This window comes from Trichoderma camerunense (genome assembly GCF_050948025.1).
Source record: "Trichoderma camerunense strain CBS 138272 chromosome Unknown V8C40scaffold_13, whole genome shotgun sequence".
NCBI lineage: Eukaryota > Fungi > Ascomycota > Sordariomycetes > Hypocreales > Hypocreaceae > Trichoderma > Trichoderma camerunense.
The window spans coordinates 375,542-402,332 of NW_028145357.1; the positions used below are offsets into that span (position 1 = coordinate 375,542).

General features: G+C 48.9%; 14 protein-coding genes across 14 annotated transcripts; 9 read left to right on the forward strand and 5 right to left on the reverse strand.

The window, feature by feature from the left end:
- Positions 1-532: 532 nt before the first annotated feature.
- On the forward strand, positions 533-1,449 carry V8C40DRAFT_250178 (uncharacterized protein). The gene has a single exon (XM_083216907.1). The coding sequence runs from the start codon at positions 1,052-1,054 to the stop codon at positions 1,343-1,345; it is 294 nt and encodes a 97-aa protein (XP_083071162.1). The 5' UTR covers positions 533-1,051; the 3' UTR covers positions 1,346-1,449.
- A 280-nt stretch (positions 1,450-1,729) lies between these two features.
- Positions 1,730-2,754, reverse strand: V8C40DRAFT_250179 (uncharacterized protein). Its single transcript, XM_083216908.1, has one exon. It carries the CDS (start codon positions 2,298-2,300, stop codon positions 1,917-1,919), a length of 384 nt encoding a protein of 127 aa, XP_083071163.1. The 5' UTR covers positions 2,301-2,754; the 3' UTR covers positions 1,730-1,916.
- Positions 2,755-2,884: 130 nt separating this feature from the next.
- V8C40DRAFT_250180 (CFEM domain-containing protein) lies at positions 2,885-3,955 on the reverse strand. Its single transcript, XM_083216909.1, has 2 exons — positions 3,568-3,955; positions 2,885-3,504 (listed from the first exon to the last, which is right to left on the reverse strand). The coding sequence occupies exons 1-2, from the start codon at positions 3,785-3,787 to the stop codon at positions 3,125-3,127; spliced, it is 600 nt and encodes a 199-aa protein (XP_083071164.1). The 5' UTR covers positions 3,788-3,955; the 3' UTR covers positions 2,885-3,124.
- Positions 3,956-5,884: 1,929 nt separating this feature from the next.
- Positions 5,885-6,377, forward strand: V8C40DRAFT_250185 (uncharacterized protein). The gene has a single exon (XM_083216910.1). It carries the CDS (start codon positions 5,907-5,909, stop codon positions 6,174-6,176), a length of 270 nt encoding a protein of 89 aa, XP_083071165.1. The 5' UTR covers positions 5,885-5,906; the 3' UTR covers positions 6,177-6,377.
- Positions 6,378-6,496: 119 nt separating this feature from the next.
- Positions 6,497-6,871, forward strand: V8C40DRAFT_52799 (uncharacterized protein). The gene has a single exon (XM_083223084.1). The coding sequence runs from the start codon at positions 6,597-6,599 to the stop codon at positions 6,828-6,830; it is 234 nt and encodes a 77-aa protein (XP_083071166.1). The 5' UTR covers positions 6,497-6,596; the 3' UTR covers positions 6,831-6,871.
- A 507-nt stretch (positions 6,872-7,378) lies between these two features.
- Positions 7,379-7,850, forward strand: V8C40DRAFT_250187 (uncharacterized protein). The gene has a single exon (XM_083216911.1). It carries the CDS (start codon positions 7,544-7,546, stop codon positions 7,760-7,762), a length of 219 nt encoding a protein of 72 aa, XP_083071167.1. The 5' UTR covers positions 7,379-7,543; the 3' UTR covers positions 7,763-7,850.
- Positions 7,851-8,653: 803 nt separating this feature from the next.
- V8C40DRAFT_52811 (uncharacterized protein) lies at positions 8,654-9,642 on the forward strand. Its single transcript, XM_083223085.1, has 2 exons — positions 8,654-8,694; positions 8,765-9,642. Exon 2 carries the CDS (start codon positions 8,991-8,993, stop codon positions 9,459-9,461), a length of 471 nt encoding a protein of 156 aa, XP_083071168.1. The 5' UTR covers positions 8,654-8,694; positions 8,765-8,990; the 3' UTR covers positions 9,462-9,642.
- A 2,302-nt stretch (positions 9,643-11,944) lies between these two features.
- V8C40DRAFT_250191 (cytochrome P450) lies at positions 11,945-14,450 on the forward strand. The gene is made up of 7 exons (XM_083216912.1): positions 11,945-12,755; positions 12,817-13,008; positions 13,088-13,222; positions 13,285-13,481; positions 13,550-13,689; positions 13,756-13,785; positions 13,866-14,450. Exons 1-7 carry the CDS (start codon positions 12,302-12,304, stop codon positions 14,410-14,412), a joined length of 1,695 nt encoding a protein of 564 aa, XP_083071169.1. The 5' UTR covers positions 11,945-12,301; the 3' UTR covers positions 14,413-14,450.
- A 489-nt stretch (positions 14,451-14,939) lies between these two features.
- On the forward strand, positions 14,940-15,770 carry V8C40DRAFT_250193 (uncharacterized protein). Its single transcript, XM_083216913.1, has 2 exons — positions 14,940-15,202; positions 15,277-15,770. Exons 1-2 carry the CDS (start codon positions 14,992-14,994, stop codon positions 15,624-15,626), a joined length of 561 nt encoding a protein of 186 aa, XP_083071170.1. The 5' UTR covers positions 14,940-14,991; the 3' UTR covers positions 15,627-15,770.
- Positions 15,771-15,811: 41 nt separating this feature from the next.
- Positions 15,812-17,781, reverse strand: V8C40DRAFT_280680 (GMC family oxidoreductase; the record flags this gene model as incomplete). Its single annotated transcript, XM_083221436.1, has 4 exons — positions 15,812-16,720; positions 16,921-17,149; positions 17,238-17,260; positions 17,302-17,781. The coding sequence occupies 4 exons, from the start codon at positions 17,779-17,781 to the stop codon at positions 15,812-15,814; spliced, it is 1,641 nt and encodes a 546-aa protein (XP_083071171.1).
- Positions 17,782-18,464: 683 nt separating this feature from the next.
- On the reverse strand, positions 18,465-22,337 carry V8C40DRAFT_250194 (uncharacterized protein). Its single transcript, XM_083216914.1, has 2 exons — positions 21,224-22,337; positions 18,465-21,159 (listed from the first exon to the last, which is right to left on the reverse strand). Exons 1-2 carry the CDS (start codon positions 22,242-22,244, stop codon positions 18,605-18,607), a joined length of 3,576 nt encoding a protein of 1,191 aa, XP_083071172.1. The 5' UTR covers positions 22,245-22,337; the 3' UTR covers positions 18,465-18,604.
- Positions 22,338-22,592: 255 nt separating this feature from the next.
- V8C40DRAFT_250195 (uncharacterized protein) lies at positions 22,593-23,486 on the reverse strand. Its single transcript, XM_083216915.1, has 2 exons — positions 23,015-23,486; positions 22,593-22,949 (listed from the first exon to the last, which is right to left on the reverse strand). The coding sequence occupies exons 1-2, from the start codon at positions 23,289-23,291 to the stop codon at positions 22,786-22,788; spliced, it is 441 nt and encodes a 146-aa protein (XP_083071173.1). The 5' UTR covers positions 23,292-23,486; the 3' UTR covers positions 22,593-22,785.
- Positions 23,487-23,612: 126 nt separating this feature from the next.
- V8C40DRAFT_250197 (uncharacterized protein) lies at positions 23,613-24,722 on the forward strand. Its single transcript, XM_083216916.1, has 2 exons — positions 23,613-24,051; positions 24,110-24,722. The coding sequence occupies exons 1-2, from the start codon at positions 23,811-23,813 to the stop codon at positions 24,637-24,639; spliced, it is 771 nt and encodes a 256-aa protein (XP_083071174.1). The 5' UTR covers positions 23,613-23,810; the 3' UTR covers positions 24,640-24,722.
- A 142-nt stretch (positions 24,723-24,864) lies between these two features.
- Positions 24,865-26,720, forward strand: V8C40DRAFT_250200 (uncharacterized protein). Its single transcript, XM_083216917.1, has 2 exons — positions 24,865-25,465; positions 25,546-26,720. Exons 1-2 carry the CDS (start codon positions 25,425-25,427, stop codon positions 26,594-26,596), a joined length of 1,092 nt encoding a protein of 363 aa, XP_083071175.1. The 5' UTR covers positions 24,865-25,424; the 3' UTR covers positions 26,597-26,720.
- The last annotated feature ends 71 nt before the right edge of the window (positions 26,721-26,791 follow it).

The following is a 26,791-nucleotide window of genomic DNA, read 5'->3' on the forward strand; positions in this document are numbered from 1 at the left end:
AGGGGCAATGTTTCGAGGATGCGCCGCGACGTCATTGTTCGCCGAGGAGGGAGACAAATCCGGAATTGGCAATGGATCTATTGGATTGGCATGTTGAAGCTATTTGATTCTTGTCGCCTCTGCCGGTGATCCGTCTGTGAGTTATTATTTTTGGCTTTTTGGGCTTTTTAGCTGGTTGGCTGTTGGCGTTGTACGGGGGCTGCCTTGAAGAACGTAATACATGTATACAAGTGGTTGTGTCGGTGTAAGTTAAAATGCCAATTAATAGGCGTGGCGTTGTCTGTGGAATGCGCCTCGGTACTACCTAGACACAGAACAGGCTAATGAGAGACAGTAGAAGGCAGAAAGAACAATTTTCGCCGCTGGTTTTGAGGCTGGTGTAAAAGCTGGTGGTGAGGCGCCATGTCATGCCACTGCCTGGTTGCCACAACTCAGGGAATTACCTAAACTGTGCTAGCATTGCCATCATGGAGAATACACTTTTCGGCCTTTTTCTTTCCTTGTCTTTCTTCTTCTTTTTTTTTTTTCTTACAGCATTTCCCAGTTGAGTCAAAGTACTGCACTGTAGTTGTCACTGTCGTTGTCACCGTCACACTCACACACTCACACTCATCAAGTGACATTATGCAACTTTATGCACATGCTTCCCCACTCAATGCATCGACGCACAAATCATGCACAAGCCGCGTCATAACCCGCCCCACTCCTCCACACCCACACAACAGCCGGCAAGGTACGAAGGTACGTACCACCGCGTACCTCGTATAACCTCGTCCAAGCAGAACGTGCAACCAAAGGAACAGAAAGAATAGAAAATTCTGCACTACCAGCTTCTCTACAGCAATCCCTACCAATCTCACTGAAAAAGCGCCAAATTGCGGCCTCGAATCGTGCGAATTGGCCCATCCCAGCTCAACTCGCCATCATCTACATTCCCCAGCTTTTGCCTTCTTTTTTTTTTCTCCTCCCCCTTCCCGCACCCTCCAAATCCTATTTTAAGCACAAAAAGAAAGGAAAAGCAAACTAGCCTCAGTCCGCCAAATACGAAGGAATGCCACCCTCCGTCGCAAGCCACAGGCTTTTTCTGGTGTTGGTGTTGGCGCCACTAACGCTGGTTTGGCATGTGCAGCAGTGCAGCAGTACGTTATGCAAGGTGTGTATAAACGCCTACCTGTATGTGTGCACCATCTACAGTATGCGCCTGGGGGATGATTTTGTTTGTCTTTGTTTGCGCAACCCCTACTGCATGACCTCCCCGGATTTTCAAAAGGTGATCTGTGATGGATGGATGGGGAGGGAAAGGGGGGGGGGTTGTATTACAGCATGTACGAGGGCAGGAATTTGATAGATGACGAGATGCTGGCTGTATTACTCTTGCAAATGCCCGAATTGGATAACTCTCGAGGGAATCCAGAGAGTAAGATACTGACTGTCTGTAACATGTAAGCCGAGGTGGGATGATTCAGTTTGTCTTGACATTACGTCCAACAGCTGCTGTGCGAGTACTCGTACATACAGTACCGCATCGCATCCATCCTTTCTCTTGCTGTAACCCAACTTTGTCCCTCCAAATGCCGTCTTAGCGCCCTGCAACGATGCAGCTCCAGGTCATGATCCATCATCATCTGCAAAGGTGGTGCTGGTGCTTGCCAACCACCGACCTGCAGCCAGCCATTATTCCCATCTGTCTCATCTTGCGCGTCCTTCTCCTCTCTCTCTTCGCTGTTCTTCCTGTTCTTCTTGTTCATTATCATCATCTACTACATCGCAATGTACAAAATACAAACCCATCTAGCTCAACAACATAGTGCCACGTCAAAACCCTATTCCCAACTCTTTTTCTTCTCTTTCCATCTATACGGTACCTCCTACTTGCCAACTTTCCATCTACGCGTACTGCATCCACCCGCAGAAAATTACTGTATTCGTCCACTCCATTGGCCACGCAAAAAGACCCCAAAGCCCAGCATCATTCTCCTCTTCTTTCCTCCTCTCTCTGCCCATGTCGACTTGTTTTTTTTTTTCTTCCCTTCCACTTGCAGCAAGTTTCTCCACCTTCCCAACTCCTCCCTACAACCCCACAAATAAAAAGGGAACCACCTCTCATCCCCGTCTAAAAAAACAAGCAGGGGGAAGCAAGAAAAAAAACCAAAACAAACATCCAATGTAAAGAACAACTCCACCAAAGGCAAGGAAGACGAGCAAAGAAAAAAAAACAAGCACAATAAAAACGTAAAAACACAAGAAATGTACCTACCAATGTACCATGTACTCATAACAAGTATACGCCCCTCAGCCATAAATCCCAGCCAGCGGAGCCACCGGAACCCACGCCAGCTCCTTCTGTAACGTCCTCCCGTCGGCTTGTAAGTACTCGTATGAGTACACTGTACTCCAGCCTGCTACTGGAAAAAGGCGCCGCGGTTGGTACTTCTAGGCTCGGAGGTACATACATACTGTACTCCGTAACTTGTACCTTCACCTGAATGGCATCCTCACTGGTACGCTTAGCCAGGACCAGGGCCATGATTCTCTTAGTCAACGAGAACAAAAACATGGCCGCATAGGTTGGCCTGGACTGTAAGTCGCTCGCGGAAGCTCGGATACAGCGGGTCTTCAGCAGGTCTTGCTTGATTCCTTCAGTGGAAGTAGAGGTACCGGGGTTCAGTACATCTTGGTACAGTCCGAAGGTGTCTCCAGCGACAGCCCGCACTCTGCAGTAGCTGCGGTAGAGCGGTAAGCAGCTCAGCTCCCATTCTGCTGTCAAAATAACCATATTCAAAGCCATTGATTTCTACAACATGTCAAGTTCTGTAGTAATTAGATAAAATAAAACATTCACAGATATCACATTGCAAGTCACAATCAAAAACGCGCGAAAAGCTTGTTTATAATCATAAAAAAGCGTCCGAAGACATTAGCATTAAAGCCAGTAATCTGGTATATTTTGTGTATTACACTCCCTCGAAAGGGCGCACGATCCAAAGCCAACAAAAAGTCGTCTGGGGGTCCAGCTCATATGTTCATCACACCGTAATCCTTCCATTTCACCAAACCGTTCCAGTAATCCGAAATCCTCCAAACATCGCCACCTCTCCCATCTCGTCGTTCATTGTCAAACCCTTTACAGGGCAAAGGCGCAGAGGGCGGCGATGAAGGCGAGGCCGGGCAGGATGGTGGAAGCGCCGTTGGTGGGGGCAGTGGGAGCACCGGTGGTGGTCTTGTTGCCAGCGGGAGGAGGAACACCAGTGCCAGTGCCGACGGGAACGACGGGGGTGGTCTGGGCAGCAGAGGTGGTCTGGGCGGGAGCAGAGCTGGGGGGAGCGCTGGCGACAGAGGACTGAGCAGCAGAGGAAGACTGGGCAGCAGAAGAAGACTGAGCGGCAGAGGTGGTCTGCTGGGCGGGAGTGGTGTTGGCAGCAGAGGAAGAGCCAGAGCCGGAAGAGCCAGAGCCAGAGCCAGAGTTGGCGGCGCAGAGAGCCTGAGTGGCGGGGAGGACCTTGTCTGTAGCGAATTGGTTAATACACAAAGCTCCATTTCATCTCAGATCGACCAGAGAAAACATACTGATGGCAACGTCGGTACCGCACTTCTCAACGACACAGCCGGTGGCAGCGCCCTGGACAGCGTTGAAGTCCTTGCAGATGCAGACGTAGTCGGTGGTAGAGCACTTGGTGTTGGCCTTGACGGCGTCGTCGAGGCAGGGCAGAGCGCAGGATGGGATATCAGCGCGAGTCTGAGCCTGGGCCAGAGCGGCGAGAGCAACAGCAACGAAAGCGGCCTTCATGTTGTCGGTATTAAAGTGTTTTGGGGGTGGGTGTATTAAGTTGTTTTTTTGTGAGTTTTTTGGTTTAGTGTTCAGACAACGAATGTAGCTGGACTGTGAAAGCGAGCGAGTGGATGGAGAAGAAGAAGAAAGGAGAAAAGAAAAGGCTTCGGAGATGGAGGGAAGCCTCTTTATGTACTGTTGTGAGAGTCCGTCCTTCTTTCTTGTCCCGTCAAGGTCGAGTCAACCAACCTTGGCTTGAGCTTCCCTTGCCTTAGCCCGAGTGCAAGCCGTGTGTGGCTCCTGGTCTCAGCTGGGGCCGCACGCCCCTCCCCTTCGATCGTCGGGCCGGGGGTGCAAAATGAAGGACAAGGCTAGCACAGCACGGCCTAGCAGGGCCGAAAGAGCGACAAGGGCCGTCAAGGTTATGTTAGCTCATTCACGTCCACTGTTGATGCTGTTGATGGAGTTTGTTGGCTGCAAAGTACAGCACAGAATGTACCGCGATGGACCGAGCAGTACAGCAATACAAAGTACCTGGCGGCCAAGCCGTGGCGGTGCGCTCGCCGCCGTGGCTCGAACGCTGCGTCTACCAGCGGTACAAGTACCTGGGGCGCCAGCTTGGACAAAACATACACACTACGGAGGTACAGGTATACACTACGGAGCGCGACTTCTTCTCTGGGCAGCCACGCAGAGCATGGAGCAAGAGAGGCTGGTGGAGTAGGTTGCTGTGCCACACGGGCCATTCATTACAGGGGCTTGCCAGGTGCTAGTGACTTGACAATTTGGTGATAATCACTAACAACGTCAAGTCACTGAGACTTGCTTGCTCCAGCAGCAGGCAGACGTGTTAGTGAAGATTGGAGCGTGGCAAGCCAACCTCGTCCGGAAACAGGGGGGGCTGGCTGGGATGGGCTGTGGCCTAACCTCATCTGCTACACACGGCCGAGCCGGGCAACCCAGCGATCGACGGCCTTGGCTTTTGTATGGGGGATGACTGCAGCTGGCTCGGACACGCGCTGTAACAGGTACTGCTGGGTGTTGTGATCACTGCTGTCGATGCCAGGTCACTGTTACTGCTACTGTACAGGACTGCAGCATCAATTGTGCCGACTTTTACGAGGCCAGTTTCAAGAGTTGGCCCAGGTGAGGTTACATACATGCCCCAGGAAAACATGTGAATGCTCACTCACATCCAGCCGCGGATCGGGGCTTCATGCTCCCCCGTCAATGCGAAGAAGAGTCTCTCCAGCTACCTACTGTAATAAACGAGCAACGGGGATGCCGCACGACGACCCGACGGCCCCAGTTTGCCCAGCTTTGCTCCTCCCATTGGCCTCGTGGCGGAAATTGCCAGTTGATCAAATCGAAAGAGCTCCAGCTTCACCAGATCCAATTGTTCTTCGTCGTCGGCACGCATCACTGCCATTGGCCCAGCCCCCAAAAGCCCAGCAGCCCTGCCTCTCGACTTTTGCAATCCCAGATCTGGGGTTTTCATGTGCAACCGTGGTTGGCCAGCTGCAACTGCTGCGGCCGTCTTTTTGCCTCCGCATCGTGTGTGTGTGGTGTGTGTGTGAGTGGGCAATGGCAGTCACTGTTGCGAAGGCGCACGTAACCTTGCATTCGCGCTGTGGCTGGGGCTGCGACTCTATTTCACAGGCTATGTCATTGATGGCATCACAGTCAATGCGAGTATTTTGTGACAATTGACCTCCCAGCGGCCAGTGCTGTCATTGTTTGTTGGACTGGCAGACATCAAGAATCTCAAGTCTCTGCACAGGGCAGCTTCTTGAGCAAAAAACGAGGTGCAAAGGACCATCCAACTTCGGTTTAGGTTCGGCCGAATTTATTGGCCATTGATGACTTCAGGTTACTCCCCCAGCTACCAACAGCTGCTACGGCGCTGTAATTCCTTCAGGTTCATCCAAGGCGTCCCCCTTCAGTGGCCACAGCGCCCCTCGACGGCCTGTGGCAAACCGTTACAGCGACTACCGGGCCCTGTAAGCCCACCCAGCGGCCCCCACCGCCCATGTACAGGGCAGGTACCTTATGCGCAGAATGCGGATCTCAACCCTCTTGGCCGATCCAAATCATTCATCTTTTCGTCAGCATCATGTCACCACGACGTGCCGGAGATATGCTCGGCGGCGTCATTCAGGCTACCAGCACAATACCTGCGCCGGGCTATGCCGTCTTGAGTCACCCCAGCCTGCGCTTTGCTCGATTCTGCAGGCACACACACGCCGGTCTTCAGCCTGTTTTGTCTCCCCAACTTGCAAAAGAGCGCTACGAACTGGCGGAGAAACTGAAGCGGCGCGCCTTCCTGGGAAAAATTCAGCGATCGTCGGACCTCGCGCTGCCCATTCCATCCACAAGCCCGACTTTCCGCCAAGGTTCGAGAAGCTAGCTCTGGCAAAGGGGAGGCTTCGAAACGAGGCGAACAATAGGCTTGACGGCTTGGAATGGGGTGGCGGCTCCACCAAGTGACGCTTGGCTCAGACACGGACGGGAAATGGAAATGGGCAAAAGAACTTTGTGACTGTGGTCTATGACAAAAGAGAAACGGGAAAGCAGAAACCGCCTGATGCAGGAACAGGACTCGAAAGCGCGCATAAGCTGAGCCCATCAGCAATAGTCTGCTAGCCCTGCCGCTGCTCCTTTACCCAGACCAGACTCGTCAACGGTTGGAAAAAAAAAAAGTTGGCCAAGCTCGCCGCCATTCCTCTTCCAAACCCACAACCCGGCTCGCAAGAATCAACTCAACTGTTCGCTTCGCCAAAAGCTCCTCGACACAAGTCCCCGGCCTATCCCATCCCCGGTCCTGGTCATGGTCAACCATGACCTCGCTAAGTCGAGCAGAGAGCGAATCGGGCTCGAAAAGTCCGGGGAACAGGGAGGGTCAGCGAGCGCTTGGGAAGACAGGAGACAGGGCCTGAATCGCTCTCCCATCCATCGTCTCCTCGACGCAATTTCCCCCGCAGCTTCACCCCCTGACGCCAGTTGCTTATCCCAGGCGCCTGATCCGATGGGATCTCCATATGGTCCACGGCCCATCGGCTAGTTTGCTCTAGCCCTGGCTTTTTTGCAACTTGGCTACCAGCCAATCTCCAACATGTCAATAATATGCGGGCCAGCATGCAGCCAGCGCCAACCAAGTTTTTTTGTCCTTCTCGTTGCTTCTGCTCCCTCTGCCCCTGGTCTGGTCCGCCATGCTTCGCTCCTCCTCCTCACACACTTTGCACACACTCCCCCCTCTCGTTCCACTAGCCCAGTTGGTACAGCTTCACCTCTCTCGAGCGCGCCGTGCCGAGGCCAATAGCGTGCGCATGTAAATCCCTTTTCACCATGTGATATTGGGGGCAGAGCAGGACGCACTCTGCAGAGCATTTGATCTTCAAATTATTGACTTTCCGTTAATAGGGGCGGCACGAACGCCACCAATCTCTACGCCGTTTGGCGGTAGACTGTAAGGGATGGTCGGACACCGATCGCAATCTGATCAAAATTATGCTCTCCTACCGCGTGCATACCGACCCAGAACCAGAGATGATTTCATGCGGGCCCTGTCCAGCGAAGAGTCCACTGGTACTCGGTACATACATTCAGGTAGTCAGATCTAGCGGTACGGAGCATCGTACAGCAACGGAAGACTTCCGTCGAAGAGAATTGGCTCTCTCTTCCTTCTGGCGTGCCACGGAGCAAGGCCCCAGTCTGGCATGAGGCCATGACACAGGACCCGTGTGTGGGTAGTCGTGACTTGCTTGGATCCTTGCTATGCCATGCCATCCATCGAATTGGCGAGTGCCGCAGATCAGAAAAACAGCCGATGAGAGCTTGTTCTCACGTTTTGCTTCAGAGATGCCGCTGTGCCCAATGCCCCTCTCTCTCTCTCTCCATCCTGCCGAGATGCTACTTCGTGTAATGCCTCCCTGTCCCATCGAGTCTCAGTGTTGGTCAGAGTCTGGCCACCCGCGTGCAGCCGGAGTCGGGTAATGCTCCGAATCAGCCAACTGACTCTTGACTCTAGATCCAGAGACGATTCAAGCTTGGAAGCTGCAGGGTTTGGATTTTTTTTGTGGGCAAATCCACGGCGCGGCATCATTTCCGGGCCTGTCCAAGCAGTGACTGGTAGGTATTACTCGTACATACAGTAGGTGGTATTGCTCTCTGCTCTCACCAACAGCAATCTTACTGGGTACGAGAAGCAAAAGTGCTTCGCGCTACACGTTGGGCTGGCGGCTTGAGCTTGTCCTCGTTTGGGTCCGTTCTCGCAGGATCTGCATTTCGAGCCGTGAGGGACAAAGATGCGATGCTACTCTCCTCGTGGCAAATGCTCTTCATGTTGCTATTCTTACATACATACTTCTATTAGCACAAGGACTTGATCGTCAATTTGCACTGCCGGCAACCATTACAGAGAAATCATTTGACTCTCGGAGATTGAACATGCTTTACCTGATGCAGCCCGTTGCTGTCACGGTTTCAATTGGACGCTACAAAAATTGGCCCGAGAAGCCAATATCCTTGCCGGACTGGTGGACAAGGCGCGGCCCCAATGCTGCTTGTGGACGGAAATTCAGTGTGGAGTGCACTAATAGTGCTGTGCCTCGTTTATAGTCTGTACGACTTGCACAAGGCCGACATTACCATGTTACATACAGTGTTATACCTTGCAGGGGGGATGACTTCTGAGACGACCGTTCATCTTTTGGTGTAGACGAGAGCAGATGGGATCGGAAGCTTCAGCTGCACGGCTCAAACTCTATTCTATTCTCTCTCTTTCTTCCTTCTCGAGGGGTCTACACTGACTGTCAATCAACAAGGATCTCGATTCAGATCGCGTTCCTGAGCCGTTTTTTCCCGTTCATTTTCCGTGCGAAGCCAATTCGACAGTCTGCATACGAGCAACAGGAATGACTTTCAAGGTCGAAGCGCCCGGACGGGCTCTACATGCAGCACGGTAGCGAGAAAATACGAGTCAAAGCTCCTCCTTCCGGACTGACTACGCCCTTCTTGCGACGAAGGCAAATGAAGAGTACGAGATGAACTTTTGCTTTGCCGAGGAACGTTTATTACTGCAGAGGAATCCATGCATTTTGCACGAGGCCGCGAGCATCTAGATCTCCCTGCTCCCATGGAAATCAGGGGTTCAGTCCGGCGATGAACTGGTGTCCGGCGGCTGTGGCAACAGTCACAATATGTTTCCCCCCCTTACAGATGAATGGCGTTGATGAGTTGGTCGATCCCGTGTTCCCCTGGACGGGCGACACGGCTCGTTCTTGCTGGACCCCATCATGCTGCAGGTGGCGGACAAGCCACAGCTGAGAATACTCACATAGACGGCCGCTCCCATTGCTTCCCTTTGGCTTTGGCCATCTGCACCTCCTTCATAGGATTCGCTGCGACAACCGACACTACTGCCAGGCTGTGTTGTGTGTGTGATCTCGAGAACCGAGACAGCAGGTGTGCGTATGTCTTGCAAAGATGCCCCAACACTGCAGCTGTCTCACCGATAGGCTTCCATGACATGTCCAGGTGGTACAATCGGAGCGGGAGTGTCACTTTTATCGCCTTATTACTCCGAGAACGCGGCAGGCTGTCTCAACATGCGAAACGCCTTGACCCATATGGCGCCTCTAATTCGACTCCCTTGATGTCTCGGACCAAGCCCTTGGAGAGTTCACGAGGATAATCTTGTACGCATCATTGGTCTGCAGATCGATGTGCGAGTTCACCTAATGTACGAAATACTTCATCGATGGCTAATACGATGAGCCCTTACCGATGGCCCGAAGATTTCATTTGCCCTCCCTTTTTTTCCCCAGCCGTGTCCTGAGAGCCATACGTAAGCACCATTGATGCAGCGCTGAAACGCTATAGCCACACGCCCCCTTGGTAAATCCAAGGCTCTGGATGGGGATTGGGGGATGCAAGTTCTATTTTTGTGGTGGCGATGCGAGAGAGGCTGGGACGTGCCTCTGAGACATGACTTGGAAGGATTTTGTTGGCGTTGGGAAGGTGAGTCGTACGTACGGCTATGCAGAGCACAGAGTCTATTTGTGCTTTTTGGCTAGTAGTTTTGGTTTTGGTGCGTGATGCGTTGATGGGTTGATGCGTTTCGCTGCCACGTAAGATATATGCATGTGCTTCGTATATGTAGAGACGTTGTCTTGAAAAGGGATTGATTGGGAGGATGTTGCGGTAAGTTGCTGGTGGCTGGGAGGAGTATCATGGCCAGTAGAAGGGAGTGTTTGGAGGTGCATTAGCAGTCTTCGTGCATCGATTGTGACTGTTACTCGTGCTTTTCCCATCGTGTTATGTTGAACGGTATTTTATCTGGAGAATACTCAGATTGATGAGTTTCAGTATCGATCTCCATGTCTGCAGATAGTACGTGAGATTTTTTCTCGATGTCGAGAAATCAATCGATAAATACGTTGCAGATGAGGTCTTGCATTCAACGATGGAGCCAATGTATCTGTCTATAGTATAGTGTCCGAGAGCTGCGACTCCTTGAAGTTCTATCGAACCTCGACGTGTTCGCCCATATGTGACATTCTTAGGAGTTCAACAGATGCATCAACGCGTACTCTCTAGAGTTATTGACTTGACACTCAACACGCCTGAGAAGATGATGGACTGAAGGCCGTTCAAATTGTTACAGTATCCCTGTTTAAGAGACGCTTATAATAGTTTGATGAACATGAAAAGACTAGTTGCGAGGCAATTTGGAGATATGAACTACCGAGATGAAAACAAAGACTTGAGAAAGCCATTTGACGCAAAGATCGGAGCACTGAAGAATTCACAATCATGCATGCAAATAAAAAAGGCGATGAATCTTTTCATTTTTATATGGAGAACTAGCTCTGATGCGTTTGTAGTTTGCGAATTGTTGTCTTCTTAAGGATATATAGGGTAGAAGACGGGAGGAGTCGCCCTACGCAAGATTTGGTGTGTTTCGACTTTGGGGTGGCTGCGGACTTTGGACGATGCGCTTATTGATGTGTCGCACTGGGCTGGAATCAAGGGTAATTTCTTGACCGGACCTGTAAGTTTACGAGATATCGATGGGAGTGTAGTTCTCTTTGACTGCGTTGGAAGATTTACGTTGTTGAAGAGTGTTTGCGATGAGCAGCCGTTCTATGCAACTTCGTCCCTACCCAAAGAAGTAGCAAATGTATCACATTTTAAAAACTACCTCACCTAGACTATTATCTGGCTTCAATTTCATCTACTATATGTAAATGGACTTCGTTGAAGGATTCCCATTATTGGAGGATGCTGACGCAGAATAGCTTGGTAGGTTAGCTCCATGTAGCTGCGCACTCGAAGATGTAGCAAATGTGTCAAATTTTAATGACTACCTAGCATTTGACTTGAGTCTCATCTACTAGATTTATATGAAGTACATTCAACTACGTTGAACGGGTTCTCGTCATAGGGGGATATTGTGCGTCACAGTCGCTTGGCACGTTGTAGCTTCATTCAGCCGCGCACTCAATGACGCTGCAAATGTATCATAGTCGGTAACTAGGTAGCAATTATCTTCGATTTCAGCGAATAGATGTATGTTCAAGTATCTGGACACATCTACATTTGTAAATCATATTGGCAATGGTGAGGTTAAGCTGGGTTGAATCGACCCCTCCATCAATCCATCTTAGAGTCGAGGCTTTTTTGCGCCCTCTCGCCCAATACTAACACGTATTTTTTCCGGCGCATGTGCAATGTGCTGGTTAATATAAATAAGCCACAATATAGATTGACTTGCATTGCAGCCGCTGTGCTTCAAACTATTGCCAATTCGCGAAATCACTAGACTTGGTAGGTGATGGCGCAAACATGACTCGGGCACTGGATGGCTTAAGATGCTTGATCGATCTGAATCGCTTATCGGACAATTCTAAAAGGACTCGCTTCCGCATATTTGGGTGCATCGGTCGGCAGACGTCCAATAAGCGGAAAGATCGCCATGAAATCGGTGAAATCGCCCTCCAGGGTCGTATTTGTGTGGGTTAAACCTGCGGCCGGCCCAATCCCAACCCCGAACAAGAGACAGTCGTGCTGTAATATAGATTATGTATGTTGCAATCCATATTTGGCGATTTGTTGTTAGGTGATGGCATAACCAACGACTGGAGTTGCCGAGGCAGGTTTTTTTTCCACCCCATAGAATTCTCCAGCGGCGGATTCGCCCAGCAGCGGTGAACGATTAGATGCATAAGTCCGCAGCAAGTCGCCCGTAAAACGATCGTATGTCTCGGTCTTGCATGCCGGATTCAGTCCAATCCGAGGCGATCCGGGCCCGGAAAACAAGATCGAGATTGCATTATGCGCTGTATAGCAGTAAGCATGTTAGTAGACGTATCTGTGTAACCAGTCTCATGTGCGGAGTAGCAGCAGCGCTATTTAAGGAATGAAGCATAATGTACGGATCACGGCGGAAGACACCCCCTCTTCTGCTGTGGAACAGAATCGGTGTGAGCTTCTTTGCTTGTTGAGTACCTTTTGTGCTACTTTCTAAAGACAATGGCTCAACCGTTGGAGCTAGAAGCCCTTGGCGGTGCTCTCTTCCCTCCTGTGCCTTCATCATGGCAAGTTACGGTCGGTCTTTCGTTGATTGCTGGCGTTGTCTCACATCATGCTGTCTTTCGGCCGATTGAAATCGACACTCTCTTGTGGCGATTACTATCCATCTACATCATAGCACTAGCTGCTATTACTGGAAGCTATATCCGAATCGGAGGCTATCAGATTGTGGCGGCCTTGCTACAGACCGCCCTAGTTGCAACGACATACAATGTTGGAGTTTTTACTAGCATATTTGTGTATAGAGCATTCTTTCATCCTTTGCAAAAGTTTCCCGGCCCATTCTGGGCAAGAGTCTCTCGGTTTTATGCTATGGGCCAGATGATTCAGAGCCGAAAGGGTTACGAAGATATACAGAAGCTCCATCAGAAGTACGGAGATATTGTACGAGTTGGTGGGTGACACAACATACCTCTACTAAAGCAAAGTACATATACTAAACCATGATTAAAAAGGGCCTCGCGAATTATCCATCAATCGTCCTTCTGCCATTCGCTCGCTTTACGGGGCCCACGCACAAACGTCGAGACCGCCGTGGTATTCGCAGACGTCGAGACACCCATCCAAGTCCTCGCTGATCAACACACGGGATTCGGCAGCACACAAGCTACGAAAGAAGATTTGGGAAAAGGCTTTGGGATCTAGAGGTACGAAAGCATGCGAGCTGTCATCTTCTCCCCAGTATCTCACAAGTCGTTTGATAACTATACTGACAAGGTTGGAAAGCGTTGGATGTGTATGAGTCACGAGTGCAGTCAAAAGTAGAACTTTTACTGTCTAAAATTGAAGAGACGAATGGTATCCCGGTCGATATGACAAAATACTTTATGTATTTCAGCTTTGATGTCATGGCAGATGTTGGTACGTGGTTGGTCTGATATGTTCCGCACATTTCGCGAAATAAACTAAGAGAGTATTCACAGGATTCTCCAAAAATTTTAATATGCTTGAATCGACAAGCATTCATCCTGCCATTAAAGGTGTCCACGATACCATGTGGTTTATCGGGCTGCTGACCACCATTCCCTGGATGCTGTACATGGTCGGCTCGACACCGGGATTGAATAGCCTAAGTCGTTTCTCCATTTGGTGCCATGAGCAACTCAACGAGAAGCGAAATGTGAGTCCATTTCTTCATCTTTTTTTGACAGATTTTGTATACTGATAATGGTCATTGTCTGGATTTAGGTCCTTGCTAGCGAGAAGGAAAGGGAGCCACAGGACGTCATGTCATGGTTGCTAAAGGCCATGGATAACAGGGACCCTGCGGCACCACCTTCAGAACGGGCCGTTCAAGAGGATTCTCGTCTTTTGATTATAGCTGGCAGGTATGTAATAAGAACTATCCCTTCAACTACATTTCAATAAGGGTGAGAAATACTGATAACTTATAGTGACACAACTTCTGGAATATTGACAAGCGCGTAAGTCTTGCCTACCTAGTTTCCTCTAGAGTTGACTCGCCTGTTCCTTGTGACTGACTAACATTTGGATTTTTCACAAGGTTCCATCTCTTGTTAACCAACCCCCACACCTACGAGCGTCTACTGGCCGAAGTTGAGAAGCAGTTCCCAGGAGGAATCAGCGACTGGACATATGAAAAGGCAAAGGCAATTCCCTATCTCGACTGGATCGTTTACGAGTCGCTGCGATTGAGGCCCACAGCTGCAGCAGGAATGCCCCGAGACCTACCCCCGCAAGGCATTATGCTTGACGGCGAATTCATCCCTGGTGGGACAATCGCCTCGGTTCCTCCATATACGATACAGCGAGATCCGCGGTACTGGGATGAGCCGCTCGCTTTTCGGCCGGAGAGGTGGGAGAACTGCTCGACTGATAGCGTTCCCTGGATTGCGTTCAGCCGGGGGACGTGGTCGTGTCCTGGGAGGGGTCTTGCTATGATGGAGTGTAGGATGGTGCTTAGCAGGATCTTTTTGCAGTATGATGTTGCGCTTCCTTTGGGGATGGGTGGGGATACGTTTGAGGAAGATACTATTGATAATGTGGCAATGATGGCGCCTGCATTGTATCTCTCATTTACTCCCAGGTAGAGGTTACGACTTATGAATGAATGAATAAACTATCTAGCCCTTTCTGTCGCCATTGATGTCTATGTAACAGTTCGGATTTGACGACAGATAACTCAAAAATAGCAACCCAAGACAATTCTATTATCTCAAAACGTCTTACATAGGCATATATTTACCTTATTATTAAAATGCGTTGACGTTTCAAAATGTCACAAGAGTTCTCTCCTGTAGTCTTCATCTATCAATCTTTCATTTGCTAAAGGTGTAGCACCACTAAGAAGAAGGTGGACAATCATCGCATCATTTTCAATCTCAGCAAAATCCGCCCATATAAATCCACTAAATCAACTCTACTACCTTTGTTGGGAAATTTGACTACGGTTGCATAATTTTTTTCTTTTGTAGGATTTAAGTAGTTGAGTAGATACATGTAGGCTTTACATGATATGTCTGATCTTCAAACGCGTTGCAGGGTTGCTGAAAAGCGCGTTTGTATTGATACCCCACTGTGATGTAATCCCAGCCGACAACCATTTTAACCTACGAAACCCGGCCTTAGAACTTCAAACGCGTCTCACTTTATACTACAGCAATGTCACAATGGTCGGCGAAATAGAGCTCATCAATAGCCTCACGGTTGAGCAAGCTCGTGCAATTCTCATTCACTTGTCTCAAAATCGTTCAGTCGCAGACAAAGTGAGCAAGTATGCAAGAGACATGAAAATTCATGCTCGCGTGAAGGCAGTATGCATACAATGCGACTCACCATTCGATCCTAATGATAACGCTAGGAATTGCTTTTACCATAATGGTATGTCGGTGCCGTTGGTTTCAATGTTCTAATGCACCTCCTTTAGTACTGCTATAGTAACTAATCCCTCGTAGGCGAGCTTGAAGTCAACGATGATGATGACTTTTGGGCCGACCATGATGAGGATTGTCATGGAATCATTGACACTGATGAGATGCGAGAGGAGTTTCCAGAAGGGTTTAGATGGAGTTGTTGCGACAAAAGCGGAGAGGCAGCAGGCTGTCGGTGGGCTAGACATCAAACAGACCCTAGCAATGTCGACGAAGGGTTAGATGCTGACCTATACGATGATGAGGATGACGACGAAGAAGAAGATGACTTTACAGAGGATGAAGACGAAGTTGATGATAAAGAAAACGAGAATAAAAGAGGAAACGGAGATGTAGGCCAAGATTTAGGGCCAAACAAAAGGCAGAAGCGGTAGATTCGACTGTTTTCTTTGTTTCAACATTGTATTACTAGACTTCGCGCTTTGCTATCTGGTGGTAAGACGGCGAAATGCCAGGCACTTTGAGTTTTGCACAAGAGACTCAATATGCATGTATTCAATCTAAAACTAAACAACCTACTCGTTTCTCTTTGGTTTGACAATATCATGTCTACGCCGTCTCAATACTTCAGCTCTTTCACCATTTCTTCCGACACCTTCTGGGCAATCATAAAGGTAGGCAAGGCTGGGAACCACCCTGGAACCTTGGGGAACGAGCTTGCATCGGCGACTCGAAGCCCATCAACTCCTCGCACACGAAGCTTGTTGTCCAGAACGGCATTGGCGTCACCATCCGGACCCATGCGGCACGTGCAAGTTGGATGGTGGCCAAAAGTCTGACCCTCGAGCCAAGTTGCATCAACATCAGGATCAGAGCAGCTGCCATCGGCGTTCAATCCGGAAGGGCATGCGGGTTCAACAACTTCAGCGCCGCTGCGTACAAAGTTGCGACGGATGCGGTTCATTGTCTCCCTCATGGCACTCTGGTCAACTTTATCTCCATCACTGGCGAAGAGATTAAAGTTAATCTCGGGTCGGTCGCGCGGATCCTTGGTACGGAGGCGGACATATCCAGCTGTGTTTTGCGGGTTGCCCTTGACCAGGCCGACACCCCATGTGCCTGGGGGATCTTTTGGCAGATTCTCATTCGTCTGACTGCTTGGCCAAAATCCACGGAAAGGCACGCCGGCTTGCAGCAACCAGATGTCGTTGTCTCCGTCTAGAGAAGCATTTGTCTTGAGCAGAGGGTAGCCGAGAACCAACGAAGCGTTGATGTATGCTGCGCCTTGTGCCACGATCGGTAATTCTTCATTGTCCATCAAGTTCTGGCCGACGCCAGGGCTATCAACTACAACGTCTATTCCAAGAGACTCCAAGTGGTCCTTTGGCCCAACTCCGCTAAGCATAAGAATCTGCGGTGAGTTGAAGGCACCACCGGAGACGATAACCTCGCGACGAGCTGTAGCATTGCGTAGTACGCCAGAATCATTATCGTTATGGCGAATATCACCACGGTAGAGTGCTTTGCCCTGTAGGTATTCCACACCCACCGCTCGTGGTTTGCCATGCTTGGGTTTATCGAAGAGAACGCGAGTTGCAAGAGAGTTGAGTGAGATGGTTAGCGGGCGGTGCGAGGCCGCGATTTCTTGTACTAGATATCGAGAGCTATACCGGGTACCGTTGGCGTATGTATGTAGAGCGAGGCCGTAGATTGCTTCTTGAGTATCACGACGGGATCAAGCACATTGGGGTCTCTTCTCACTAGGTCGGTGAGCGGTTGTTTCTCGCCGATATCCTCAGCAAGAGCCTTCATGTAGGGGTTTGTCACTGGTTGGGGCTTGCCCACGCGGTTGGGCATGAACGTTTGGAAGTAGCCTTTGAAGCCATGGCCGGGAGTTTTCGGACTTAAATAGTTGTTGTGCTCAATTTTCTCAAATATCGAGCGGAAATTCTTGGAACTATGATTGATAAGACACATTCAATGATTAGTAAGAGTATATGAAGAAGGAAAGAAAAGGGGGTCGGGGGTCCAACGTATGGACTTACCTCCAACTGTCATCACCTAGAAGCTCTGCATAGCATCCCAAAGCTTATCTGGAGGAAGATGTACGTTTAACCCATTAATCATGGATGGTCCACCAAGTGTGGCACCCCGAGCATAATAAATACCAAGAAGCTCAGAACCCTCGGGCGGGTCTGTCTTTCCGACCCAATAACGACCCTCGGGCGTCATCCAGGTAAGGTGGTTAAACTCCAAGTTGCGCGAATCGCCCTCTGGATAATGCTTGCAGAAGAAATCCCAAGTTAGCCCCAGAGGATACCCACTTCCAACGATTGGTACGTCAGCTCCCTGGTAAGTGCTATCGTCGCCGGCTTCAAGTAGTAGCACGGAGTGTCCCCCTAGGGCCAAATTGGAAGCCATCGTACCGCCTCCAGGACCGCCTCCAGGACCACTTCCTATGGCAATGTAATCGTATTCATTTGTTTTGCCAGGGTGGTCGGCTGCAAAAGATGCAGGTGCAGCAGCAACGAGAGAATTGAAGAATAATAGAAGCTTGGATAAACTCCCAAGACGTTGAGAGGAAACCATCTTTAGTTTCAGATCTTATCAAAGACTGAATGATTAAATCTCTTGTAGAAGAGATGCACTTCCTGATTATTATAATATTTAACAGCTTCCAACCGACAGTTTATATAGATTCAATCGTTAATGCCAAGCCGCAGATCCTCGGCTTACTAAATTATGCTTATAATCCGGGGTAGTTGCTTTTCCCGCCAGAGACTGAGTTTCCCGCATGTTTTCGTTAAAGGGCTTACAAATAGAATAGTTGTTAACTACATGTGAGATATGAAAAGAGCCCTCGGACTAGTTCTCAACGATGCACTCACTGGCTGACCCGAAACTCCTGCCTAATCCAAATCATTTGCCAAAAACCAGAACCCTGCCTACATTCCGGCTTGTTCAAAGTCTCACCAATGGAGATTCTGAAAGCCAATGAGGTGATATACTTGCCAGCCGGCAAATTCATAGGGATATGTTCGAAAAGAATGCCATTAATAATGTGTTGATGGCCGCACCTGCGTCGTGTCTTACATTTACTCTCAGGTAAATGACACAATTCGTATTTCATCTTTAAGATCTCTTGCGAAGATTTACAAAAAGCGGTAACTGCTACTTGATGAGAAACATCAGAAGCGGACATTTGGTTGATATAATGTTGCTTCTACTCAGGTGGCTGGGGCGCTGTCCAACAGAGCCTATTGCATTTGAACCCTACATATAGTACTATAGCTGCTAAGACAATCTTAAAGATACATGTACAAAAGGAACAATTAGCCATTCAGTAAACTTTTTTACAGGACAGTTTGTCCGCAAACACCCAATAGGCAATACTTGCATCTTCCCTAGTGCATCACTGCCAAAAGATTCCGGGCTGGAAAGTTGGCCCTCTCTCCATTGCCCATTGGAGATAATACTGCTCCTGGTCTAGGGACAACGAGACTTGCTCGGGCGGACTCAGTAATCTAACGTCGGCACCTTTATCAATTAAGAGTTGAACGAGCTCAAACTTGCTACTTCGAAAATTATCGATAGCATAAGAGAGTGGCGTCCGTTTGTATATGTCAATTGAGTTGACCTTAGCATCAGTATCGAGAAGGAGCTGGACGATATCAATATCTCCAGATATAACTGCATGATGGAGTAGTGTACGTCCATTTTCATCTTTATCTTCAGTTTTAGTTTCTTGGCGCAGAAGAAGTCGAACAATATCCATGTGTCCCAAGAGAATAGCTAAGTGCAGTGTTGGGGTCCATCTACCCTCCTCTGTTAATTCAATATCGACACCTGAGTCAAGGAAGAATTTAATAACTTGTGAATCGCCGTTTTCTACAGCAGAAAAGATCATATCGGTGGCTCTCTTATCTCCTGGTTCAGGGGATGCTCCATGCTTGAGCAGTAATTTGACGATGTCCTCCCGTCTGAAAGATATGGCATAAAACAGCGGCGTGCCACCAATGTCATCTATCATGTCGAGTCGAGCTCCAGCCTTGAGAAGTGTCTCGACTACAGTTACATTTCCGTTGCAAATAGCATGAAACAGCGGCGTTCGACCACAAGCATCCACATGATTGATCTCAGAAATATTACCAAACAGTAGTAAGGTGAATGTTCTGCGCCAGCTACGACGACCTCGAACTAATAACTTGACGACATCGTTAAAGCCGTTTCCAGCAGCCCATGAGAGAGCTGTTCGTTTATACGTCCAATCTCGAGCATTAAGTTTGAAATCATCGGTCATGGTAGATAATATCATCTTTACCATTGTATCAAGTCCAAAATATGACATCACCATGAGCGACGTGAATCGCTCAGGGACAGTTGTATTTGACTTCTTTTTCCAAAAGTGATGAAGCCAATTCTGACAAATCGATGAATTGACATCACATATCTTCAAAACCGACTTCGTTATCGGCTCACTTATTTCGATGTGGGATTCTCGGAGATGTTTAGCCCAATAGTTGGCGGAATAGTCGAAAAGAATGCGATTCTTTGCAGACTGGGTTTCATCATCCTCCGGGATGGCCATATAATAGCCATCAGAGAGGACAAGGTACAAAATGCAGATATCCGCCAAGATTTTGTGAGACACATGTGGCAATAGAATGTGCCTCCACTTAAGGTCCGGATTAATGTAATCAGTTGAAAGTAACTTGGCATCCCGAACTAAGAATTCCTTCGCAGTCTGGTGGAGTAGATAGACCCTTGAGTGAATAATTGTTACAAAAAGTCCGCAGTTATCCCGTATATTCTCTCTCAAGCGATCTTCATCTTTGAGGTCAATTTCATCATAAGATCGATGATTGCTCCGGACAGACAATGCAAATCCCAGTTCTCTCAATGACAGAGCTCTTTCAGCTGCTACAACGATATGTAAAATCTTTGTAGCCTCTGTAGAATCATAGCTTTTGGAGAGTATCCTGTCATAAGCTTCATCGACTGTCTTTGGGATAAGGGCGGTAGCCTGAAGTATTCCGGCTCTGTCGATATTTATATCGATCTCGATAATGTCCAGAATGAGGTAAACCCAAAGGTAAGTCCTATTGGGTACTCGAATAAGTCGGTCCAATAATGTACGTCGTTCATTTCGGTTCAGTTTCAGTCTCTCACCAATGTCTTCCACCTTAGCCTTGATATATATATCAATCTCTGCAGAGATCTTTTTCATTTCTTCATCACTCTCCCCGCTTAGATGAATAGTAGGCATTCCAGGAATTTGTAGTGGTTGGAAGCCCTGTCGAATGTAACCGAACGGCCTGCTTGTCACGAGAAACTTTAACTCTGGGTTCAAGCGGCTCTCAGGGCCATATAGCTTGCACAGTTCTTTAGCAAGTTGAAGCCGTCCGTGATCCTCGCACTCATCAATTGCGTCAAGAATGCAAATGATTTCCCCAGCGTGTATATCTTGGGCTGCGGTGAGAAGAGTATGCCACAGATCGCTAAATGAAGCGAGGAACCGCCCCCCACCAGCTTCAATTTCATTAACGATGGCTTCAGTTAGCAAAGCAGGATTTTGTTGGAAAAGTTGATATATGATACAGCAGAGAGCACTGGTAATGCTCTTCTGGTCCTCAAAGTCATCCTTGAAGAAGAAATAACACACCGTCGTCTTTGGCGTAGTCAAAATGATCTCGTCGACTAAATATTTCACCAGGACTGACTTGCCACATCCAGGGTCAGCAGACACCCAAAGCAGTCTCGGAGAGGCGCTCTTTTTCCAATCTTGGAATAGATGGTGTTGAATAAACCATTCGCATGTCCCAACTACTCGGTCTGGATTTCGTTCTTTGCGATCTCGGTAGGACAAGGTGTTGAGTTTTTTCATTATCTCCAATTCTCTCATTTCGAACTGCCTCTTCTTTATATACCCAGCAGAGGGTTCTTCTAAATTCTGGGGCAAACCTGTTGCTATTGAAATGGTTACAATAGATCTAAGAATGGGCGTGCGTCGGATTCGGACAGTAACACTTACTTGTACTCCAATGTTCCAAAAAGGCTTTTGTAGTAGCCGCTGCTGTGGCAGCTGCATAAGCTTGCCATGTTTTGTTCTTGTGGCTGTCTGCATAGTCACACACGCCTTTGATGACTAGAGTCGCAGGAAATGTCTCCCATACTCCGGCGCCCTCCATTTCGAAGGCGATCACGTTGTCGCGGGCGGCAATACTATCTCTGTCTTTTCCAGATCTCATGACGGTGTCTCCCGTAGCCACAAATCCGAAGTGAACACTAGGATGAGATTCGTTTGATGTATTTATGATCCGGTAACGAGGCCTTGGATCCAGTTCTCTACATCCAAGCTCCTCGCAAGTCGCTTCTATGGCCAAATGACATAAATCTTCTCCATCGTCGTTAAAACATATCGCACACTCGGACGGCAGACGGTGCCTGTGTAGATAGTTTGACTTGTACAATCGGTCATTCGTCGACCCCGGATATGGTATCCTAAGACCAGGTCGCTGGCGCAATAATCCAAGATGCTCTAACATTTCATTCTGCAATTGCTGCCGGCCTTGGGCAGTCTGTAGTTTGGTTAGAATTGCACGAACTTCCGGTCTAGGCCTTGGCAAGTTTTCTCCAGGAGTATCTTTTCGCACAAATGTGTTAGGCAATCGCCTTCCGAGATCGTATTGAACCAATCCTTCACTGATGACAACATCGCCAAGGAAAAGTTTACCAGAGGGCCCGAAAGGCGCGCCACCACATATTCCGACCACCAGTGCAAGCTGAATACCGCGAAAGCTGGTGCGAAGGTTGGCGGCGGCAACTGCGGCGGCAACCTTTCCCATGTTGGGCATGTGCACAAGAACAACATTGTGAGACCCAAGAACACCCAGCGAGTAAGCGTTTGTGTCTACTTGTTCTTTGCCATACTTTTCAGCATCCCAGTGGGCATCAAATAGTCCTTGGAGGGCGCTTGCCTCCAGCGGCAAGGCACAAAGAATAGCGATCTTGAACTCATGCCGACTACTCGGCGGGGTGTAATTATCTGACATTGGCCGGGTTTGTTAATAGGATGTTGATTTGGTGTGATGAGAGGTCACAAGTTGGTCATGAAACGCGTTTTAGACTGTTAAATTTGGCTTGGGCATCAATGAAGCTGTAAGGATGAGGCTCTCGAAACGGCACAGCCTGAGTTGGGTCGCGCCCCAATGGGGTGCAGGCGGACGTAACTTGTAGATACGTGCATGTATACTGACGCATCGCGACGTGATAGGTCGCATTTGTCCAATAACCGCTTATTTAAGGCAGCCTCAGTCAATTTGCAACTCTCGCTTGTTCATTGGAGTATTCGTTGGTTAGCCTATGAGGCAGGGCAAAGCGGTAAGGAATACTCCATATAAGCCACCATTCATTCTCAACAATCCGGCATACATAATGAGACTGTATGGCAATTTTCTTTAGGCGATTAAAACATTATGCGCTATGATAATTAGTCTAATAACGCCCAAAGCGAATAGCAATAGCTCTTTCATAGCTCAACCGCTTGGATACATAGAAACAAGATAACTATTAAACTATCTAATCAGTCCGTCCTCACGCAGTTTCATAAATATCTGTAGCTTCGGCGCAGATTGATAACGCTTGTTTAGAAAGTTCCCCGTGGTCTACTACATACTTCTTATTAATCATCCCGGCCTTTAATTCAGCAATGATGTTGTCGCGAAGCTTTTTCTCAATCTGACGCATAGAAATGATTGCTTTAAGTTTCCCCTTCTTATCAGCATGCAACGCACAGTTCAGTAGCACAATATGGCACACTAACCATTGGGCAGACGATCCAGAGGAATATCTGTCCTGGCAGTTAAACCGTTCAACTTGACTATTATATCAGAAATCGTCTTCTCTAAGTTTTTAGCGCCGTCGCCAGACTTGGAGCGGCTTGCGGTGAACGCTGAAAAGAAAGACCCTCTCGATCGGGAGGTTTCTTGGAGAATAAATTTGCTCTCGTTGAAGTCGACTTTGATCTGCGCCAGAATATCCAAGGCGCCGATGGACTCTGTAGATCCGCTCACATGAAGCGTTTTGCGCTGTGGAGGCATTGAGAGTGGCAGTTAATGAATAAGGATTGAATGGTGCTAGAGGTTTGTCAAGTTTAAGAATACACGTATTCGGTCAACCGTTGAACTGGATATTAGCGCCAACCGCTGCCTGTTTCAGAGTGGAAGTGTTATCAGTTACAGGCTGAAATGCTTGTTACGCGACTATTTGGTTTAGCTGCTGACGTCCTGTGTTGCATTAGAATGAACAAGCTGTAATACTATCGGCTATGCGGTATAGGTATATAAGCCTTAGGCGTCAATTTGGGCACCCTTGCAAGTATGCCTACGGATCGCATAGCCTCACTTCAAATGAGGCTGAGACCTGGCAATCAGTCCTGCATTGCAGCAGCGTAATCGAATGGTGTTGTGGGCCTGTCGCCGGCATATATTCTCAAAAGACTAGTGATTGGTCTGTTTAGTCTTTCATATTGTTATTGAATACATTTCCACATTCGTGTGTCCGAATGTGTACTCTAGAACTGTTGTTGGATCTATCTTATCACATTCGCGCGATTAGACATGGCCGCTCCTAAAGCTGACGGGATAATTACCGGAGACATGAACTATGAGCAACGCCTCTTTCAGTATACGCTGAGTACAGGCGCCGAAGAGCCTCACTTTATAATGTTTCGAGGTCTGCAAAGACTCAACATCATCCAGTTACAAATTGAACTCGCAAAAATAAAGAAGCTTTCTTCGGAAACCAAGCAGTTGTCAAAGACAAAGAGCGAAGAACTCACGAAACTCCTTCACGACTATAGTAAGATGTTCATTCATCGTATCATTAAGTAAACTACTAAGATTAAATTATACGGTAGCCAACGCCATCCGCGACTACGAGTACCTAAATACACTAATCCCCATCACCGGATCTCAAGCCCGAAACCAGCGCCTCGACATTGAGCAAGCCTTTGCCGAAGTGGGAAACCTATCCGAAGACCCAGGAACGTACCGTCGACTGCCGGACACTTCGATGCTAGCTAGTGACCCACTCCGCGATATCCTCAAGGCTGCTCTACCAAAGACTCTGACGTATACCAAAAGAGAGATACAACGGCGGACACCAGAGTTTCTGGAGGGCCTGCCGCCTGTTGAAGTGTCAGGATTTGTGGACAAATTGGCACGGTTTATTGTTGCGTTTATTGGCGGTGCGGCGCTTGTGGTGCCGATGCTGATTATGAGATTGCCGGAAGTCACATTAACGAAGAGTTTGGTTACGGTGTCAGTTGCAGTGTTGCTGTTCGCCGTGGTTCTGTCACTTGTTCTGAGGGCATCTAACACGGACACAATGGTATCTACAGCGACATATGCCGCAGTCTTGGTAGTCTTTGTGGGAACAACATCATAAGTACGAATAATGAGTTAGAAGGCAAATGTCTGTACAATTTGCCAAGTTGATGATGGCTTGATACAGTAGTCCCACGTGTAGCCAACTAGAAGGGCGTTAGAAGTTCCATTGCCTCTGCCACACCATCATTCTCCACCACCAAAATATCTAGTCAACTAGTTTCCGCTCAAGTGCCACCGCCCAGCTCTTTCGCCTCTGCTAAATATAATTACTCCGATGAATCCCCTTTTAATTCTCCATTTCCCAGATGAAAACTTGCCCAATAACCTCTGCACTATGCTTATTGCGCAGAGCCCCCACTAAGCCTACCGTGGAAGAATCCCCGATTTTTTTGTCCAAATAAACCGACGTCATCTGCTGGCGACTCATGCAAAGTGGGCAGGAGGTGGGGAAGGAGGGGTTCAGAGGGGTCACGGATGGACTTGCCTGCGCAGAGCCAAAAGCCTCAGTGCGGCAAGAGTTGCCATATTTTGGCAAATGGTCTCACCGTTGCCTCTTTCCATTATTTCAGCTTATGGCATGATGATTGTTTAGGTAGTCACGATGAAGTTAATAGGTAATTGCTGGATGGCGAATTTGGGGATTCTGCATTAATAATGAATCGCAATTGGGTGGATGAGTTACGTATAGCTGCAAATTGAAAGAGTATAAATATCCCCTTGGAGCTTCGCTTCTCTTCTAAGCTTCAATTCAGCCTATACCCATCTTTTCTCATTCCAGCTCCTCTATTGAACCTTTCTTAACAACAGCAACAACAGCAACACATCATCACCACAACCAACACAATGGCTAGCAAGACCTTCAACGTCGGTGTCGTGGGCTACGGGTAAGTTACACAACAAACTCCAATTAACAACCAACCATCTACCAAACACCAAACAATCAAACTAACAAGCTTTCCTCCAGCCTCTCCGCCAAAGTCTTCCACATCCCCTTCATCACCACAACCCCCGGCCTCAAGCTGCACTCCATCGTCCAGCGCTCCCCCAAGGCCAACGACTCCGCCCCCGCCGACTACCCCGACCTCAAGCACTACACTTCCTCCGACGACCTCATCGCCGACGCCGACGTCGATGTCATTGTCGTCACCACCTCTCCCGACAACCACTTCGACCTCACCAAGAAGGCCCTCGAGTCCGGCAAGCACGTCCTGACCGAGAAGCCCTTTGTCCCCACCTCCGCCGAGGCCCAGAAGCTCGCCGACATTGCCAAGTCCGCTGGGAAGCTCATCTGCGTGTACCAGAACCGCCGCTGGGACGCTGACTTCCTGCTGGCCAAGCACCTCATCCAGACGGGCGCCCTCGGCCGTGTCCTCGAGTTCAACACCCACTTCGACCGCTACCGCGCCGACGCCCCTACCAACTGGAAGGGCCAGCTGGGCATCTCCAAGGGCGGCAGCGCGCTGTTCGACCTGGGAACCCACCTCATCGACCAGGCCTACGTGCTCTTCGGCCTGCCTCAATCCGTCCACGGCCGCCTGCTCAACCAGCGCGAGGGCCGCCCCGAGTTCGAGACCCCGGACGCCGTCGTCGCACAGCTAACTTACCCGGACGGCCTGCTCGTCAACGTCAACATCAGCGCCCTCAGCGCAGAGGTCGACCAGCTGCGCTACTGGGTCCGCGGCACAAAGGGCAGCTTCCGCAAGTTCCACCTCGACCCCCAGGAGGACTACCTGCGCGCCGGCGGAAAGCCCACCGACTCGGGCTACGGCATCGAGAGTGTCGACCGAAGCAGCTTGACTGCCGTTGACGAGGCTACTGGAAAGTCTAGCCAGGTGCCTGTCCCCGAGCTCGCTCCCGAGACGTACCGTACTTTCTTTAGCGAGTTTGCCAAGGCGCTGCAGAGCGGCAAGGCTGAGGATGTTCCTGTCAAGGCTGAGCAGTCACGGGATGTGCTGAGGATTATTGAGGGTGTTTTGGAGAGCGCAAAGACTGGCAAGGACGTTGTTCTTGCTTAAGTGGGGAGATTGGATGCGAAAGAAAAAGGGGAGTTTGAGTGCATAAGACTGTATAGATGAATTTTGTATATACCAGCTGTACGCATAAGAGCAGCAAAACGTCAATGAAGTTTACGTCAAAAAGTACTGAAAATATCAATCCTGTTGTATGAAGCATGGTGATCATCAAAGTGGAAGCGTTGCAAGGATTGGCAA